The sequence below is a fragment of the Eurypyga helias genome, unplaced genomic scaffold (assembly GCF_000690775.1).
Source record: "Eurypyga helias isolate BGI_N326 unplaced genomic scaffold, ASM69077v1 scaffold37546, whole genome shotgun sequence".
Taxonomy (NCBI): Eukaryota; Metazoa; Chordata; class Aves; order Eurypygiformes; family Eurypygidae; genus Eurypyga; species Eurypyga helias.
Window position 1 is genome coordinate 1 of NW_010257914.1, and position 15,378 is coordinate 15,378.

Consider the following 15,378-nt stretch of genomic DNA (forward strand, 5'->3'; position numbering starts at 1 on the left):
TGGCGGGAGAGCGGTGCCGGTGCGTGACTCGGGGCCGCAGAGGTGCGTGTGAGGTGGGGGTGAGCGGGTCTCTCGTCCCGTCGTGAGGGGGAACTCGGAGCTTACCCGGTCAGGCCCAGGAGCCGGGCTGGCCTAGCCGCTGTGCGGGCGAGCTCCGGCCTCTGCCTGAGGGCTGGGCTGTGGGACCGGCACCGTCTCCGGCAGCCTCGCTCGGGGGTGGCAGCTGGGCCCTGAAGGGAAAAAAAGGAGAGTCGGAGGTTAAAGGGGGGGAGCGCAGGTAACGGGCACCCACACGTCTCAGTCGGCCGAACTGCGTTTCCTAAAACAGTGAAGCTAATAGCATTTTTCGTTTTTTCACTTAAAGCAACTCTGGTGGCCTGTGTTTGTGGGAAGCTTTAAGGGAAAAAAACTGGGGATTGATTTAAAACTTGCATTTGCCTTTAGGAGCATAGCTATATGCTCCGCATGTTATAGGGCTAAAGTATTCATGTTAATGTGGTGGTTTGTCGTATTAATTAATAAAAAAAACCTCTTGCAACCACGGAGAGCCTCTTTGCGACTCAGTGATGCCCGTGTGAAAATCTGGGTGACTCCCAAGCAAAATACTTAGTCTTGGATGGTGAAACTTTGGGATCGTTTACACAGCAAAATCTGTCAAAGGTCTGAGATTTAAAGCTGTTTTCCATGTGGTGTGTGATTAAAGGTCTGATTTCCCAAAAAGGCTTAAACTAGTGTCAAATCTGTACCAGTGTTTGATTCTGAAATCAGTTGTGTATCTCGACCTCTTGTGTTCTAGCACAGAAATCTGATTTTCTTTAAAATTGTTTGAATACAGTCAAGTACAAGTTCTCTTGAAACACAGAGGTACAGGTGCTCTCTCTGCAGTTGGGGGAGCTTAAGCCGTGAAACCATGTTAAAATATTACACATGACAGTATTCTCATGGGTTTGCAGCCTTGATTAAATTAGCTTTTATTTATTACACACAGTCTTCTAAGAGGTACACAAATAAAGAGAATTAGAAGGTAGTAATGTATCATTTGTTGTCATTTGGCTGATAATTTAAACACTGTACGTGACTCTTCTAGTCTGTACAGTTACTTAATTTCTTCGTGTTGGTTGGTTTGCCAACAGTAGCACAAAAATCTGAAGTTATTGCTAAAGTGTATACAGACGGTTTTGAATGTATGTTAGTTAGGTTCGTTAACCTACTGGTTAATGAAACTACGTGGTACATCTAAAAATAACGAGCTTAAGTGCAGCTTTTATGTTCTTAAATATGACGTTACAGTAAATTTTGATTATTTTTTTGGTGTCACAAATACCTTATATGTTTTTTCTTCATGCAAATGAATAATGCATGCTTTTTAAAACTTTCTGTGCAGGTATGTAGGTTTTTCATTCTGGAGAACACATCACTTCTGTGACAGCGTGACTTTGATGAAAATGAAGCAAGATTCTGCTAGAAACATTGCTTACACTGTGGATTGTGACGATTATGTGCATGTGGTAAAATTCAGTCCATTTGATAGCGGAGATTCATCTTCCCTCATTGCATATGGTGGCAAAAATTATGTAGTTGTTGGGACATGCAGATTTCAGGTTAGTTTCTGTTACTGTTGATTTCATTAGTTGTTTCCTGAAACTTACTATGCCAGCAACTCTACTGTACAAAGACCCTGGTCATTTTCCTCTTTCCTCTCCATGTAATCAGGGGAGAGTTTTACTTTTTTATTACATTAATAAGTCTAGGATATTTGTTCTTCAAGGAAAAAAAAAATATAAGTACATATAAAATACACATTGACATAAATTATCATCCTGTGGGTATAAAGTTTGTTTTGAATAGAATCACAGAATGGTTTGGGTTGAAAGGGACCTTACAGACCATCTAGTTCCACCCCCCCTGCCATGGGCAGGGACACCTTCCACTAGACCAGGTTGCTCAAAGCCTCATCCAGCCTGGCCTTGAACACTTCCAGGGATGGGGCATCCACAGCTTCTCTGGGAAATCTGTTCCAGTGCCTCACCACCCTCTCCGGGAAGAATTTCTTCCTGATATCTAATATAAGACTACCCTCTTACAGTTTAAAACCATTATCTCTTGTCCTGACACTGCACTCCTTGAATAGACTACAAAGAATACAGGAGTGTTGTACTGGAGGAGTAATCCCATTTTAGTATCTTGCTCGTGTTGGTGACTGCTGTCTAAAAACTTAAGCATGCAATTTTGGATATATCTGGCTTAATGTCTTCTGAACTTGTTCTTTATCATCACAGGATAATTGACTCCTTTTGTGCACAGTTATGTTTTCTTCTGTGTACGTTTTGCTATTTAGATTAAATTACCTTCACAAGCTTTCAGCTAGCCTGCGAAACAGCAAAGATTACAACTGCTTCCAGCTTCAGAACTAAAGTGTCTGTGTTAGTTTTATAGATGAAGAACTAAACTGTAGAAATAATTACCTTTTTTTTTTTCTTTCCCAATTTTGATTGAATCTCTCACAGACTGTTAGAAACAGGTTAAAATCTGGTTTGTTACTTGAAATTTTTTAAAGTCATTATAATATGAAAGTTCTTAAAATGTAAAATACTGTGTGCTGAATACTTTGTAATGTATAAGATTTATTTTAATTAGGGTAGGTTTGTGGTTTTTTGCCTAGATACCTGAAAATCTATGAGACAACTGTTATCTTTGGAATCTGTTTTAAGGTTTTTTTTCTTTAACTTGGTTCTCTATTATACAGTGTTATTTTTGTAATTTAATATGAATAACAGCATAAATGGTGTTTTTATTATTATTCCCCAATGTTTTACTGTTGGAAGTTTTCTTAAAAGCACCTACTGCTGACCACAAAAACCAATTCTCATCTGTATTGCCTCCTATATTGTTTCTGATTTAGGCCTTGAAAGGAAACTGATTAAAATTTTGACAACCACTGGTGCAGGGTAGGTTTTCTATAATTTTCATATCCTCCCTTCCCTTCCACATGTGGAATCAGGGTATTTCAAAGTAGAGGAGAAAATGCTGTTCCTACTTCTTCCTTCAAGAAGTATTGAATAACTGGATAATTTCATGCCTTCTCAGCTAGGTTCTTCCTAGCCTGCCCATTATGCAGAGGGCATACAGAGAGCTTTTTTTCCTTAAAGCAGAATCATAACATAGAGAAGATTTTGTAGAAATAAAGGTGCTTCGTTAGATGTTTTTGAAAAATTCTTAAAGGTTTTTAGAGGTCAACTGATTGACTGAGCCCATAACCCAAACTCTTCTTTAATCATTCCCACCATCCAATGTACTTACCATTGGGAAGAATAGACAAGTTTGTAATTTTGGTCACTAGGTGACAGAGGGTACCTTTCTAGCTCCTGCTGTTTGAAGAATGTAATTCTGGAAGTGCCAGCATTTTTCCACAGTGTAAAAACAACCTGGGGAGAAGATTAAGCAAGCTTAAATGACTGGCTTGCTTTTGTTCCTATATTTCTTCATAGGTTCTTCTCATTGCAGTATGTACTTACTTACCATGCTGTTGTAAGTGACTTCAGTTGTATCTGTGGAGATACTACTTGTACAAAGAATGGGCTCAGCATCTTCGTAGCTCTGTTTTGATTATTGTGCTCTGCGTTGGTCTCTGGCTTGAGACTGCAAATGTTTCACGTAGTTGTAAGTACTTTCATATTTCCAGCAAATGCTTTCTTTATGTTGCAGGTTTTCACTTTGGAGAGTGTTACAATCTAAAAAGATCCCAAATACGTTTAGTTTTGAAAGCCATTCACTTTCATGTCTATCCGAATTGTTAGAAATCAAGACTTTGGATTAGCTAACTACAATATTTCCATAGGAGGAGGATGCGGAAGTGGAAGGCATGCAATATAAGACACTAAGAAAGTTTCATCATGGAATCCGAGTTGATGTCATAGCATGGAGTCCAGAAAGTAGACTTGATGCTTTACCTCCCCAGATAAGGTATTTATAATAAATTAATACAATGAATCCTTGCCTCTTACCTATTTTGCCCAATTCCTTAATACTGGAGTAAGTTTAATTCTTATGGGTGGAATCTAAGTCTTTAGAAATTAATGATGAAGTCACATCACTGGTGATGAGTCGCAACACTTGAGTAGAACAAAATTTTCATTCTTAGAGTAAGCTTTTTTTTTTTCCTGTTGTTCTATTTCTTGTGCCTCTTGCCCCACCCCTCAGTGAACTAGCAGTAATTTTTTTTCCTTATTCTTTTAATGGATCTAAAATGTAGTTAGTTCTTTCTCTGTACATCTGTGAAGAAGGAATTCTTTTAAGAACTTCACTAAGGATGAGACTATTGTGATGGCCTGCTGTATAAAGCTATTAAATTCTTCCTGGAGAGGGTGGTGAGGCACTGGAACAGGTTGCCCAGAGAAGCTGTGGATGCCCCCTCCCTGGAAGTGTTCAAGGCCAGGCTGGATGAGGCTTTGAGCAACCTGGTCTAGTGGAAGGTGTCCCTGTCCATGGCAGGGGGGTTGGAACTAGATGGTCTTTAAGGTCCCTTCCAACCCAAACCATTACATGATTCTGTGATACTGTTTGTAATGATCTACATAGCATGAGCTGTGTTGTATGTTGTGTGTATCCTGTAGGTCAGAATCTATTTGTGAGATGCATCGAGGTGTAAATCTAGAAAGTTAACTATTAAATATGCACTTAAGAATTACAGTGTTTTCGATAGCTTGTAAGCCTCTTCAAAATTATGGTGGTTGCTTACTGCTGCATTTTTGTACAGTCTTTTGGTTAAATATGTTAGAAATTGTTTTATGAATTTATGTTTCTGTATTTTAAAAGACTGATAATACATGTTCTTTTTTGTGCTTTGCCACTTCTTCCAAGGGAAGTTTCAATGGCAGTTATGAGAGATATTTCAGGTAATTGATAGTTGAGTCAGATTTAGCTTTGTAAAATGTTTTGTGTTTCTTTCCATAAAAAAGTATTCTTGGCACTTGATATATGCTATTTTATACATATGTGCCAATTATAACTCTGCCTGTTGCCAAAGAAGAAAAATTAAGGTAGAAGCTTTTGGGTTTTGTCAAAATCTGAATTTTCCTTTGCATGTCACTTTGAAGGTTTAAACTGAAGGGAAACTGATAAGAAGTCAACTATTGCACTGTTAATTGACTGAAGGGCTTTTCTTTGTTGAATGTAGGTTTTGTACTGCGGCTTCTGATAGGAAGTTAAGGCTATTTACCTCAGACCTGCAGGACAACAATGAATTTAAGGTAAGGGCAGCTAAGCTGGTTTTTAAAAAATGTAGTCTTAAGTGAAGTCTAATCTTTACCTGCCCTTCTGTTCTGTTTTGCCTGATGTACTGTATGAGAGAGCACTGAACTGTGACAGATCCTATATCCATCATGTCTGGCAAAAATCATTGTATTGCATATGCCTTTATCTTTAAAGAAGGAATAACTGTAATTATCAGCTACATGATCTTTTCATTTAAAAATATTTATGTAACAACTTAAACAAATTGAAGGAAAGCAACTAGGCTTATGGATCATCTGAAATATACACATGAACAGAATGTTCTACAGGTGAATTTCAAGTACCATGTTGGACGAGGTTCCTTTATATAGAGAACTGTAAAATTTTATGTGGTGTTGGTTATTTGACTCTTCTATAAGAAAAGCAAATTTAGTAATTTCTCTCTCAGGGGAAACTGGAAGTTGCATTTTAACTCTTTCAAGCAGTAGAAAATTTAAAGAATGAATATTGAATTTGTATATAGCTGCAAACAGGTAAATAAACACTAAGTATGCCCATAGGCTGTCATTTGTTTATTTCTAAGATAGAAGCAAAGGAAATGGCTACTTCAAATGCAATTTCACTTCCCCTTGTTTCAGTCTAGATTATAGTGTTCTTAAACCAGCAATTTTAAAGAAGACGGGTCTAAATACTGTCTTCTCTTTAGAAGTTGAAGATTGGTTTTCTGGAGATTTCTTTTGTTTGCAAGACATGTCAACTCCTATGTCACTTGGATGTGTATTCTTCAAAATTCTGCCTTTGAAACAGTATCTCAGTCCAAGTACTAAGATTAATGTTTGTGCTAACCAGTTTTAATTTGTTTTGTTGAGGTCTCAGCCAAGAACAGATGAGGCTAATTAATACTAAAACTCGGGAGGAGAGTTCCTTTTTTACTTCTTTGGAATATGATAATGTCTTTTGGTGAGAGCTGTATATTGAGTATAAAGGAGAAAATAATAGACTTTCCTTTGTGGTTTGGTAATTTGTGTTACCAAGACATTGCCATTTGACATACAGAAAGTAAGTGAATTGCAGATGTCACCTATGTGGCCATACTGATAAAGTAATAAATAAATAAATTAATAAAGAAGTAAAGATGGATGTTACTAAAAAATAGAATGTCTTTTTGTTAAAGAAAATACTTAAGTTACTTCTCACATGCACATGCCCTTAACTTTCTTTTTTCATGTTTGGTCATCTTATGTAGCTTTGTATTTTGGGATAACTCACATAGTTACAAGCAACTTGAGTGGCACTTTGTTGAAATATTTCTGGAAGTTCTTAGTGCTACTTGCTTGTGAGTTGATGTCCATCATTCCTTATTGAAGTAATCTATTTATACAATATCTGCAAGTTTTATGGGTTTGCACACAACAGGCTTTAATGTTAAGTTGTGAATAAAATTTTTTAACTTTTTAGCAGGATGTAAAGTTACTTATTAATTATTTATGTCTGTTGCGATTTGAGGAATTTATACAACTGTAAACACTCAGAAGGAAGAGAATGGGTGTGTAGATGATGGATGGGTAATAAGTAGAAATATTCAAAGAGATGGATAGACCTGGTACTACAGGCTCTATTCAGCCAAATTCAGCTTTCAAATTCTATTTTTCGTAATTTATTTCGGATTAACAAGGAACCTGATGGACTGTCTGCAAAAATCAATGAGAAGTCTCTTGAGTTCAGTGAACACTGGTTCAAGCCATGGATGAGTGTTTTTTTCCACATTTAATAAATATGAAAACTGTTAATTATTTTTAGTGAGAGTTCATTAAAATCAACATTTTTATGTGGTTTTGCCAAAAAAATAGATCAAAACCCAACATTGACAGCTGTGATAGTTCATAACTTTCATACCTATGCCTATCCCTACATCATCTGGTCCTTAGCAAAAGGTACTCCTCCATACCTTCCAGAGTAGACTTCATGACTACACCAGCTTTCAGACTCTCCACATTGAGGTGGAATACAGCCCAGACTTAATTAGGAACCACCAATGGGAACTGCTGTTTTCCCCATTAGAAACTAATTGCTCCCAGAGAAATAATTCATATTATAACTTCACACAAACATACCTTTGATAATTAATGAGCTTAAACTTTTAATATGCAAGTTCAAATAAGCAAGTTTATTCTAATGAAGAATTCTAGTAAGCTGTTTATTACTAAATTAAAATGAGATTATGAACAACACGCTTTTAAAATAACAGTAATTTTGTATATACCCAATGAGATGATTCTTTTATAGCTTCTTATTGATACATGATCTATACTACAACCAGGGAAGCAAAGGGGGTGACATTAGCACAGGCTGCTGTGTGCTGTTTTTTCAGAATAGGGTTTCTGTGATAGGTTATTGTTTTTCCAGTTCTGACAAGATTTTTTTTTTTTCTGGTATCTGACCAACAGAAATGACACTTTAAAACATGTACTTCTAATTTAGGAGAATTTATTACATAATAGCTTTGATTGGATGCCTAGAAATAAATTTGAAATGTCACATTTCCATTTCCATTAAGATAGCAATCATTTTTCATACAAAAAGGTTCATGGAGAACAGACTCATCTACTCAGGATTTCTTGCTACACAAAACGCTCTGACTTGCAGTTGTAAACTTCTGTTACAAAAATATATTCATTGCATAACGCATCAAATTAACATCTCAAGATAAGCAGTCAGTGTAGAGACCACAAAGCATTAGTACAACAGGTGTTGGGCATCAGAATGTGGTATTTAGGCTGAACAGCCACAGGTGTAAGTACTGGAAACATAGAATTTATTGTGCCTCAGGAGGAAACAAGCAATTAAAATGTCTTAATTATTCAACTCCAGTTGAGATGAATAAGATCCTCCAGTGTCTAATGTAGACAGAAGGATCATAGAATTTGATTTTTGTCTGTTGAAGGTGTCATGGATGCTTCTTCATTTTTGACAATACAGGAGGCTAAAGATTGTTTGGTGCTTATGCAGTACAAATGTTGGTTTGAATTGAAGAGTAAAGCTATTAGCTTTGTTTATGACAGCTCCATCAGTAGAATTAAGAGTCTAAGAACTTCATTAAGATATACTGAGACTGAGGAAAAAGCAAAAATCCACATTGTTACTGGGTCAGGCTTGGTTTAATGTTAATCAGAAAACAGCTAAAAATACTCATTTTGACCTAATAGTGAGGATCTCATTAATGAAAAGGAGGAATGTGGACTAGTGTCTTTATATGGGTAGCAAATGTTGTCTTTGAGGCTATCTTCCCCACTGTTCATCAAAAGAAAACCAGAAAATACTTTCTCTGGGTAATCATCTTAATTTCTCATACCTGGACAATCATTGTACTGTATGCTTCTCATCAAGAAAAAGAGAACATTGAACTCTGATTTAAAGTATTTGCAAAATCTCAGATGTTCACAAATACTCGTTGTGCTATGCTGAGCCAGCTTTCCATAAAGTTTGATACAGTAGTTTCTTAGTAACAGTCAGTTGAGGCCTCAGAAAAGCTATTTCATAAACCTGAGGTTGAACTCACAAAAAAAGCATGGAAGACTTTGATCCATTGTATGGTGCACACTTTACACATGGGATTTTCCAGAGAGGTACAAAATGTGCAAACAAAGCTGAAGGAAGTATGTGATTACAGTCAAAGCGTAATCTCTGAACATTTTGTCTTTTATAGTAAACAATTAGTATGTGTTGCTTCTGGAGGGGTAGACAGAGTAATCTTACTCTGTTTTCCCAGTGGAAAAACTGTCTTGATGTAATTATCAACAAGGAACTTGAAGCATACTGAGTTTTCCATTACTTTGTCAACACGACTAATCCAAAATTTATGGGTTGGATCAAGCCCAGAACAACAAACAAAAGGTAAAATACGACTGATGGATCTTCGTGAAATCTTTTTCTTCTTTTGAGGTTTTCATTTGGAAATGAATTGTGGCTTCCACCTCCTGCTTCAAATTTTGTTTAATAAAAAGCATATTTCATCAGAACTGTGGAAGTAAAATAAGGCAGGATATTTGAATTCAGAATGCTGAAAAATTTCAAAAGACTTGGCATTTCTGTCTAAATAGTTTAGCATCATCTTAGGCTGTATTAGTTCTAGTATAATCCACTAGGTTTTAATAAAATTATGAGCTATTGGAAAAAATTAAGTTGGCTGTTGAAAATGTTTCTGTATTGAATTGATGAGGCATTCATAAAATTTTTAGAGAGGGGGTTTTAATTGTTGTGCATGCTTGAGATAATTTTTTTTTTTATCATTGCTCCATTTGTTCCTCAGAATAGCTACACTTAGAGAACAGATAGTGTGTTTTCTTTTCCGAAAACTGTGAGAAACTGGTTGTTTTTATTCAACCTTGTTTTCCTCTGCAATCACTCCAGGTCATGCTGTTATCCAGAGGATATTTTTGTGTCATTTTTATGATACCTTGCTGGGCAAAAACAAGAGCAGCTATGCCTTGAGACTTAATCAGTGGGACCGAAGATGATGCAATAATAACAGATACAATATCTACACATGGCCATTTCCCTGACTTAAAATTTTAAGTGAGATTTCTGTCAAAAAGACCATAGATGTAGTTAATGAGAGAAAATACGTGTAAATACTCAGATGGAGCAGACTGATATCTTAACTAGCTACAGATTTGTTAATGAGACCAGAGAAGATTTATTCATACCTAGCCCCCATGTGAATTAATTTTAATATACTTTAGACTTTGACTTGACCCTAATTGCATGGTTGCTTAATGCTAAATGTGTAAATTCTTACACTTAGGTTTTTGACAGTAGTGTAAACCTTGAAAGATTACTGATGTCTGTAGATGAGTACAAAATACTTCGCAGAATTGGAGAGGGGAGGGGAAAGTGTTTTGATATATGGCCACTATAGCTGAAAAGACTTCAAAATATGTAAAAATTGCCTGTTTTAATTTTTACTAAAATGGGGTTTTGCTTTTATTCAGAAAAGCTATGCTGCTAAGTTGTTTTTTGTTATAGATAATATATTCTCCCTACTTTCAAATAAAAATAAGAAGCTTCAGGTGAGAACAATTACACAGTAACAAGATTCCCTTTGAAATGACTATATGCTTTCTGACAGGATTGTAAATGATTACTTTTGAGTGACAGTTCACATGTACATTCACACCACGAGTGCTTATATCCTGTTATTTGAGAATGGATGATCTATTAATTCACAGTAAGAGTGCTCGCTATACCCCATTTTCTTTTCTCTGCGGCACAACAGTATAGAAAGCAGAGAGCACAAAGCACTGTGTCTGTTGTTCTCAAATGCTTAGTAGTTGTGCTTAATTGCTAAGGTGTTTACGGCTTGCTTGGGTTTGCTGGGTACTGATGTTGCTTGCTTTTTGTTTTTGTAAAGTCTTCAGCGTGCATTGTCTTCTGTTTCATCTTCTTCCACTTGGTGTTTTCCTTGTTTTCTCTAGAGGTATGCCATTCTTAGTGGACATATCCTCTTAGGCAATTTGTGGGCTGACTGCTTGGGAAAGGGTATATACTGGACAAATGTCTGGTTTATTGCTCCTTCAGGATAAAACTCTTGCTGCTTGCAGAAACCCCTAGTAGAAACTACTGTTCAAAGAGTTACAAGTAATCGGAGTTCTTGAAGATATGTAGATCATGCATATATGCCTTTCCTGCTTATTCTCCTCTTTTTTATGGGATTTATTATCTTCTGCCTTCAAAATTCAGTGGTTGAAAGGAGGATAAAAAGTTCTGGTGTGATTCATTGATCTCTGTCAAGCAAGAGCATCAAGCTGATCTCTGTAGTAACTACAAAGGATAGTGGAGGGTCTTTTCTCCTACACTATGAATCTACAAATGAATTAGATATTTTAAAAAACTCCAGCTACTGATAAATACTTTTTTTACCTTCCATGTAAAATGATAGCTTTATCTTAACACTCAAACATCTTTCCTTCAGTGGGTCAATTAAATACATATTGGACTGATAGAAGTCAGCCCTAAGGTAAAAGTCCTACTTTTTTCTGGTTGACAGACTTTTGAAGGCCACTCAGATTACATTAATGATCTGGTGTTTGCTCCCAAAGAAGGTCAAGAAGTTGCAAGTGTAAGTGATGATCACACCTGCAGGTATGCATTTTGCTCAACACATTACTGATGTCATAATATTTGGCTTTTCCTTTGTGTGTATGCTTTATATGCATATATATTCATTCATAGTGGGCTTTTATAACCCACTAAGAAGACAAGTTGAGTAGTCTTGTGAACGAGGTTGTGGACCAGCTTTTTGTTTGGGTTGTGTGGTTTTTTTGTTTGTTTGTTTTGGGTTGTTTGTGGTTGGTTTTTTTTGTTTGGTTTGGTTTGTTTGGTTTTTTTTTTAAGCAACTAACTAGATATAATGTGAAGAAAAATGTTCTGTCTTGGAATGACATACACTATAACTTCCCCTGCTGGAAGAGGGATAAAAGGCACGAGAATAGGAAGGAGAAGACCTGCATAGCTCAGCACTGAAGTGTACAGACCCTCGCTATCCATTCTGTCATCAGATGAATCAAATTTAAAGCAGTTCATGTATGAAAACTTGTCCACTTCCCCCTGTTTATTGGCTGTAACAGGAGGTGGGATTACATAGCCCAAGGACAGCACTACACTAATACAGTGGTACTGGCAACCCTCAATACCATGGCTATGGCTGCTTCAAACCCAGGTATTTAGTTATTTGTAACTGGAAGTAAAAGGGAAACAGTCAAAAACTTTGAAAAATGCTGATTAAGGTTTTGTAGTACAGGAGTTTTTCCTTGTCAAAAGGTCCCCCATAAACCTCTTCTAGTAGTGCACCTCAGTCTGTAAAGCTGCTATTCTTATCCCTGCAGGGCAGCTCACAGTTGGAGAGATCATTTGGGCAGCTATGAAGGCTTTGCAAGTCACTGCACTAGCAGCAACGACTTGAGAAAGCATCTTTGGCTTTTCTTTTTAATAGCTGTGATAATTCAAAACTTGCCTTAATTAAGAAACTGTTTAGTTTTTTCTCTGATTATATGAATTATATATTTGCTCTTTGAAGTTACCACCATATCAATTCCTATATAAATGGCCAGGTAGCAATCAGGAAGAAAAAAAAGCATTTTCCACTTAAGCCGTCTTCTCTCTGCTAAGAGAAAAGGCAATGCCTCTTAGAATAATTACTGTGTGTATGAGATTTTGTAAAGGGTAGATTGCCAACTGTATAAATCACAGTTTAACAGCTGTAGTTGACCTACTCTCTCCTACATAAACTGAAAATCGAAAAGACCTGTGATTTTAGCAACCCGAGGGAACTCAGAAATACTACTTTAACCAGTAGGCAGATTTTCCATAGACACTCTGTCCATATTCCCAACAAAATCCTTAGGAATGAATAGTAGAAATGTATGAGTTATTCGTAGCTTGTTCTGATTTATTTCCTATCCTTGATTTCTTCATTAAATCTAAACTAATATTGGACTTATTCAGCAAAGAGCTGTTTGAATGTGTGGCCTTTTTTTTCCTTAATGAAATGCTCAGTGTTCCTGGGATGAAAGAGCTGTTTTAAAACCAGTAGTCTAATTGATACGAAATTAAAAGGAAAGAAAAATTATATAATTAATGTATACTATCAAGGTTTCAACTTAGTAACTCTGAAAGATATTTTATGCAGTAAACCATAAAGTCTTTGGTTAAAAGCCATGGGAAATAAGTAAGATTTTTTTTGGCTACTTGAGTTCTTATTTTTTCCATTCATGCATGTGGAGCATGAAGACTTTTTTTATTGAATTTAAAGGTTACACTTTCAAAACTAATGGAAAATGCATTCCCTGGGACTTACCAAAATCATTCCTTACTTGCTGTGTAATTTGCTTCAGCAGTAATGTAAGAAGAGGAATAATTCTTCTGCCTGTACTGAGTTTCTATCCTGAAATTGTTCTCAGGGTACCTCATCTGTTAATACCTTTGGAATATAGTTCTAGAACAATTAGTACAAAAACATGAAGTTTTGAGTACTTGGGTATTGTTCTGTTAAAGTTCCACTTTTAAGTCTTAATAATGTCTTAATACAGTGTCTCTATATGTGCAAAATATATACAAACATGTTTAGATCTTCCCTGGTTTTCACTCTGTAGCAAGTTCAGCAGAGGTCTCTAAGGAAAGCAAATTTTCAATTTTCATGCATTAAACAATCTTGCCAGAAGCTGCTGCAACAGTGATATCTCAGAGCTGGATTCAGTTATTTTGGTTGGAAGACAGACACTGTAAGTCAGATACTGGTTGAAGACACTGTGGTGATATATTCAATGTTCTTATCTTTAAATTGCTGCTGTGTCATTCAGGAATTCTTCTTGTTTCTTGCACATTGTTTTTATTGGCGTTGTTGGTCTCACAACACAAGACTTTCCCGGCTGGAAGTAGAACTGAATTAAAAATACTCTTGCATAAAAATAATTGCAATAGCCATCTATGTTATGTAGCTGTGGATAAAAGTGTTGTGTGCATTCACAGACAAGTGAAAAATGTTGGTATGTAAATACGCTGTACACTTTAATAATCTCTCATTTCTCTGCACTGAGAATCTCAAAACTGATACAGCCTTAAAAAGAATTGCTTTTCTGAAAAAAAGACACCTTTGGAAGACCGGCTATGTTGCAGTTACTCCCACCTGTATTTATATTAAAGATCAAAATTCCTGTAGATAAAATTACGTCTGCAAAGTTGATTCACATTCAGATCCTGGGTCCTAAATATTGTATATTTCATCCTTCATTTTGTCCCAAGGGTGGCTGAGTTGCAAGATAGATGAAGCTGTTCACAAGCATAGTTAATTTATGTCTTTGGTAGGATATTGTATTTTTCAAATTTTGCCTGTTTTATGCTATATAATATAGTAAACTAGTATTGAGGAACTCGCAGAATAGTTTCCTATTTTTTTTTACACATTTCATAATTGTTTTACTCTTTGTTATAACAGAGAAAATAAAATTATATTTAAGTTTTGATTGCAAAATTGAAATAAAATGGTAAAAGACTGGCAGAGGAAAAAGCTAAAGTAACTAGTTATACTAAACAAAAATTTGAATCAGTTTTATTTATAAATCATATGTGTAAGCATACTGAGTGCAATTGAAGTAAAAATAAATTAGATATGTTGTGTATACATTAAAAAAATCGAATTTAGGGTATTTATACATTTCTGCTGAAAGGCAAACTTGGTCATGACAGAAAAGTAAATTACCTCTTCAATTCTATCTGCTTTTCATATGTCAGTTTCAAAATTCTATATAGTATGTATGTGTAATTATAGTAATTTGCTTATTCATTTCTTGGTGTCATAAGAGCACGTTTAATGAGTAAGGAAAAATCTTTTATGGTAGCTTTAAGAAACATTTGTAATTTTAAAGGATTAAATGAAAGCATTTTACACTTCTTTAACATTTAGCATCCCACTTTGCTGATGGGAACTGTGTGTGCAATTCTGCGTGCCACTCGTAAAAATTAAAATTGTTGTTGGCTTTTTCGTTATGGTTTGGAAACACAGTATAGGAGGCTGCAGCGATTCAGACATACAAATCATTTTGTTTTGATACTTGATGAAGCCTCTGCAAAAAGAACATAGGAAATGTTTGCAAAACAGCACAAGCTTAGCAGACACCCCTCTGTTGTTTGTTGGTAGTTTTTGACTCCATGTTTCTTGAAGTATTTAATGCAAAATATCATTCTGGTTAAACCCACAAGTCTCACGTGCATGCTAAAAATTAACCGCTGACTGTTAAAAGGTTAATTCAGTAATGACTGATAACCACCTCGTAATCCATCCTTATATTGAACTGAAAGATTACTGACAGTGTCAGGCCCTTAATGATGGCAGCATGGCAATTTCTTATGGCCATCACTGGCTTGTATCCTAAAAAGCTAAAAGGACTCGTTCATCCCTCTCCCTCCCTCTCTCTCTCTTTTTCGCTTTTTAATTATTCCTTAAACTACATCATCTTCCTCTCTTTTTTCTGTGTGTAATAGGAAAGTACCATTAACTTATCTTCCACTTTATCTGTGAATGTACTTGCCCTTTGATTCCTTTCTGAGCTCTGTTCAACTACTTATGCTGTGGCTCATGTTGCTTCATAG

At 35.9% G+C, this 15,378-nt stretch overlaps 1 protein-coding gene across 1 annotated transcript in view; it reads left to right on the forward strand.

Annotated features, from left to right (window-relative positions):
* The first annotated feature begins 1,383 nt into the window (after positions 1-1,383).
* Positions 1,384-15,378, forward strand: part of NUP37 (nucleoporin 37kDa) — a 23,887-nt gene continuing 9,892 nt past the window's right edge. The window contains exons 1-4 of the mRNA XM_010154195.1: positions 1,384-1,601; positions 3,839-3,963; positions 5,177-5,249; positions 11,279-11,373. Coding sequence (XP_010152497.1) covers positions 1,440-1,601; positions 3,839-3,963; positions 5,177-5,249; positions 11,279-11,373 — 455 coding nt within the window. The 5' untranslated portion in view covers positions 1,384-1,439. The remainder of the gene's footprint in view (positions 1,602-3,838; positions 3,964-5,176; positions 5,250-11,278; positions 11,374-15,378) is intronic.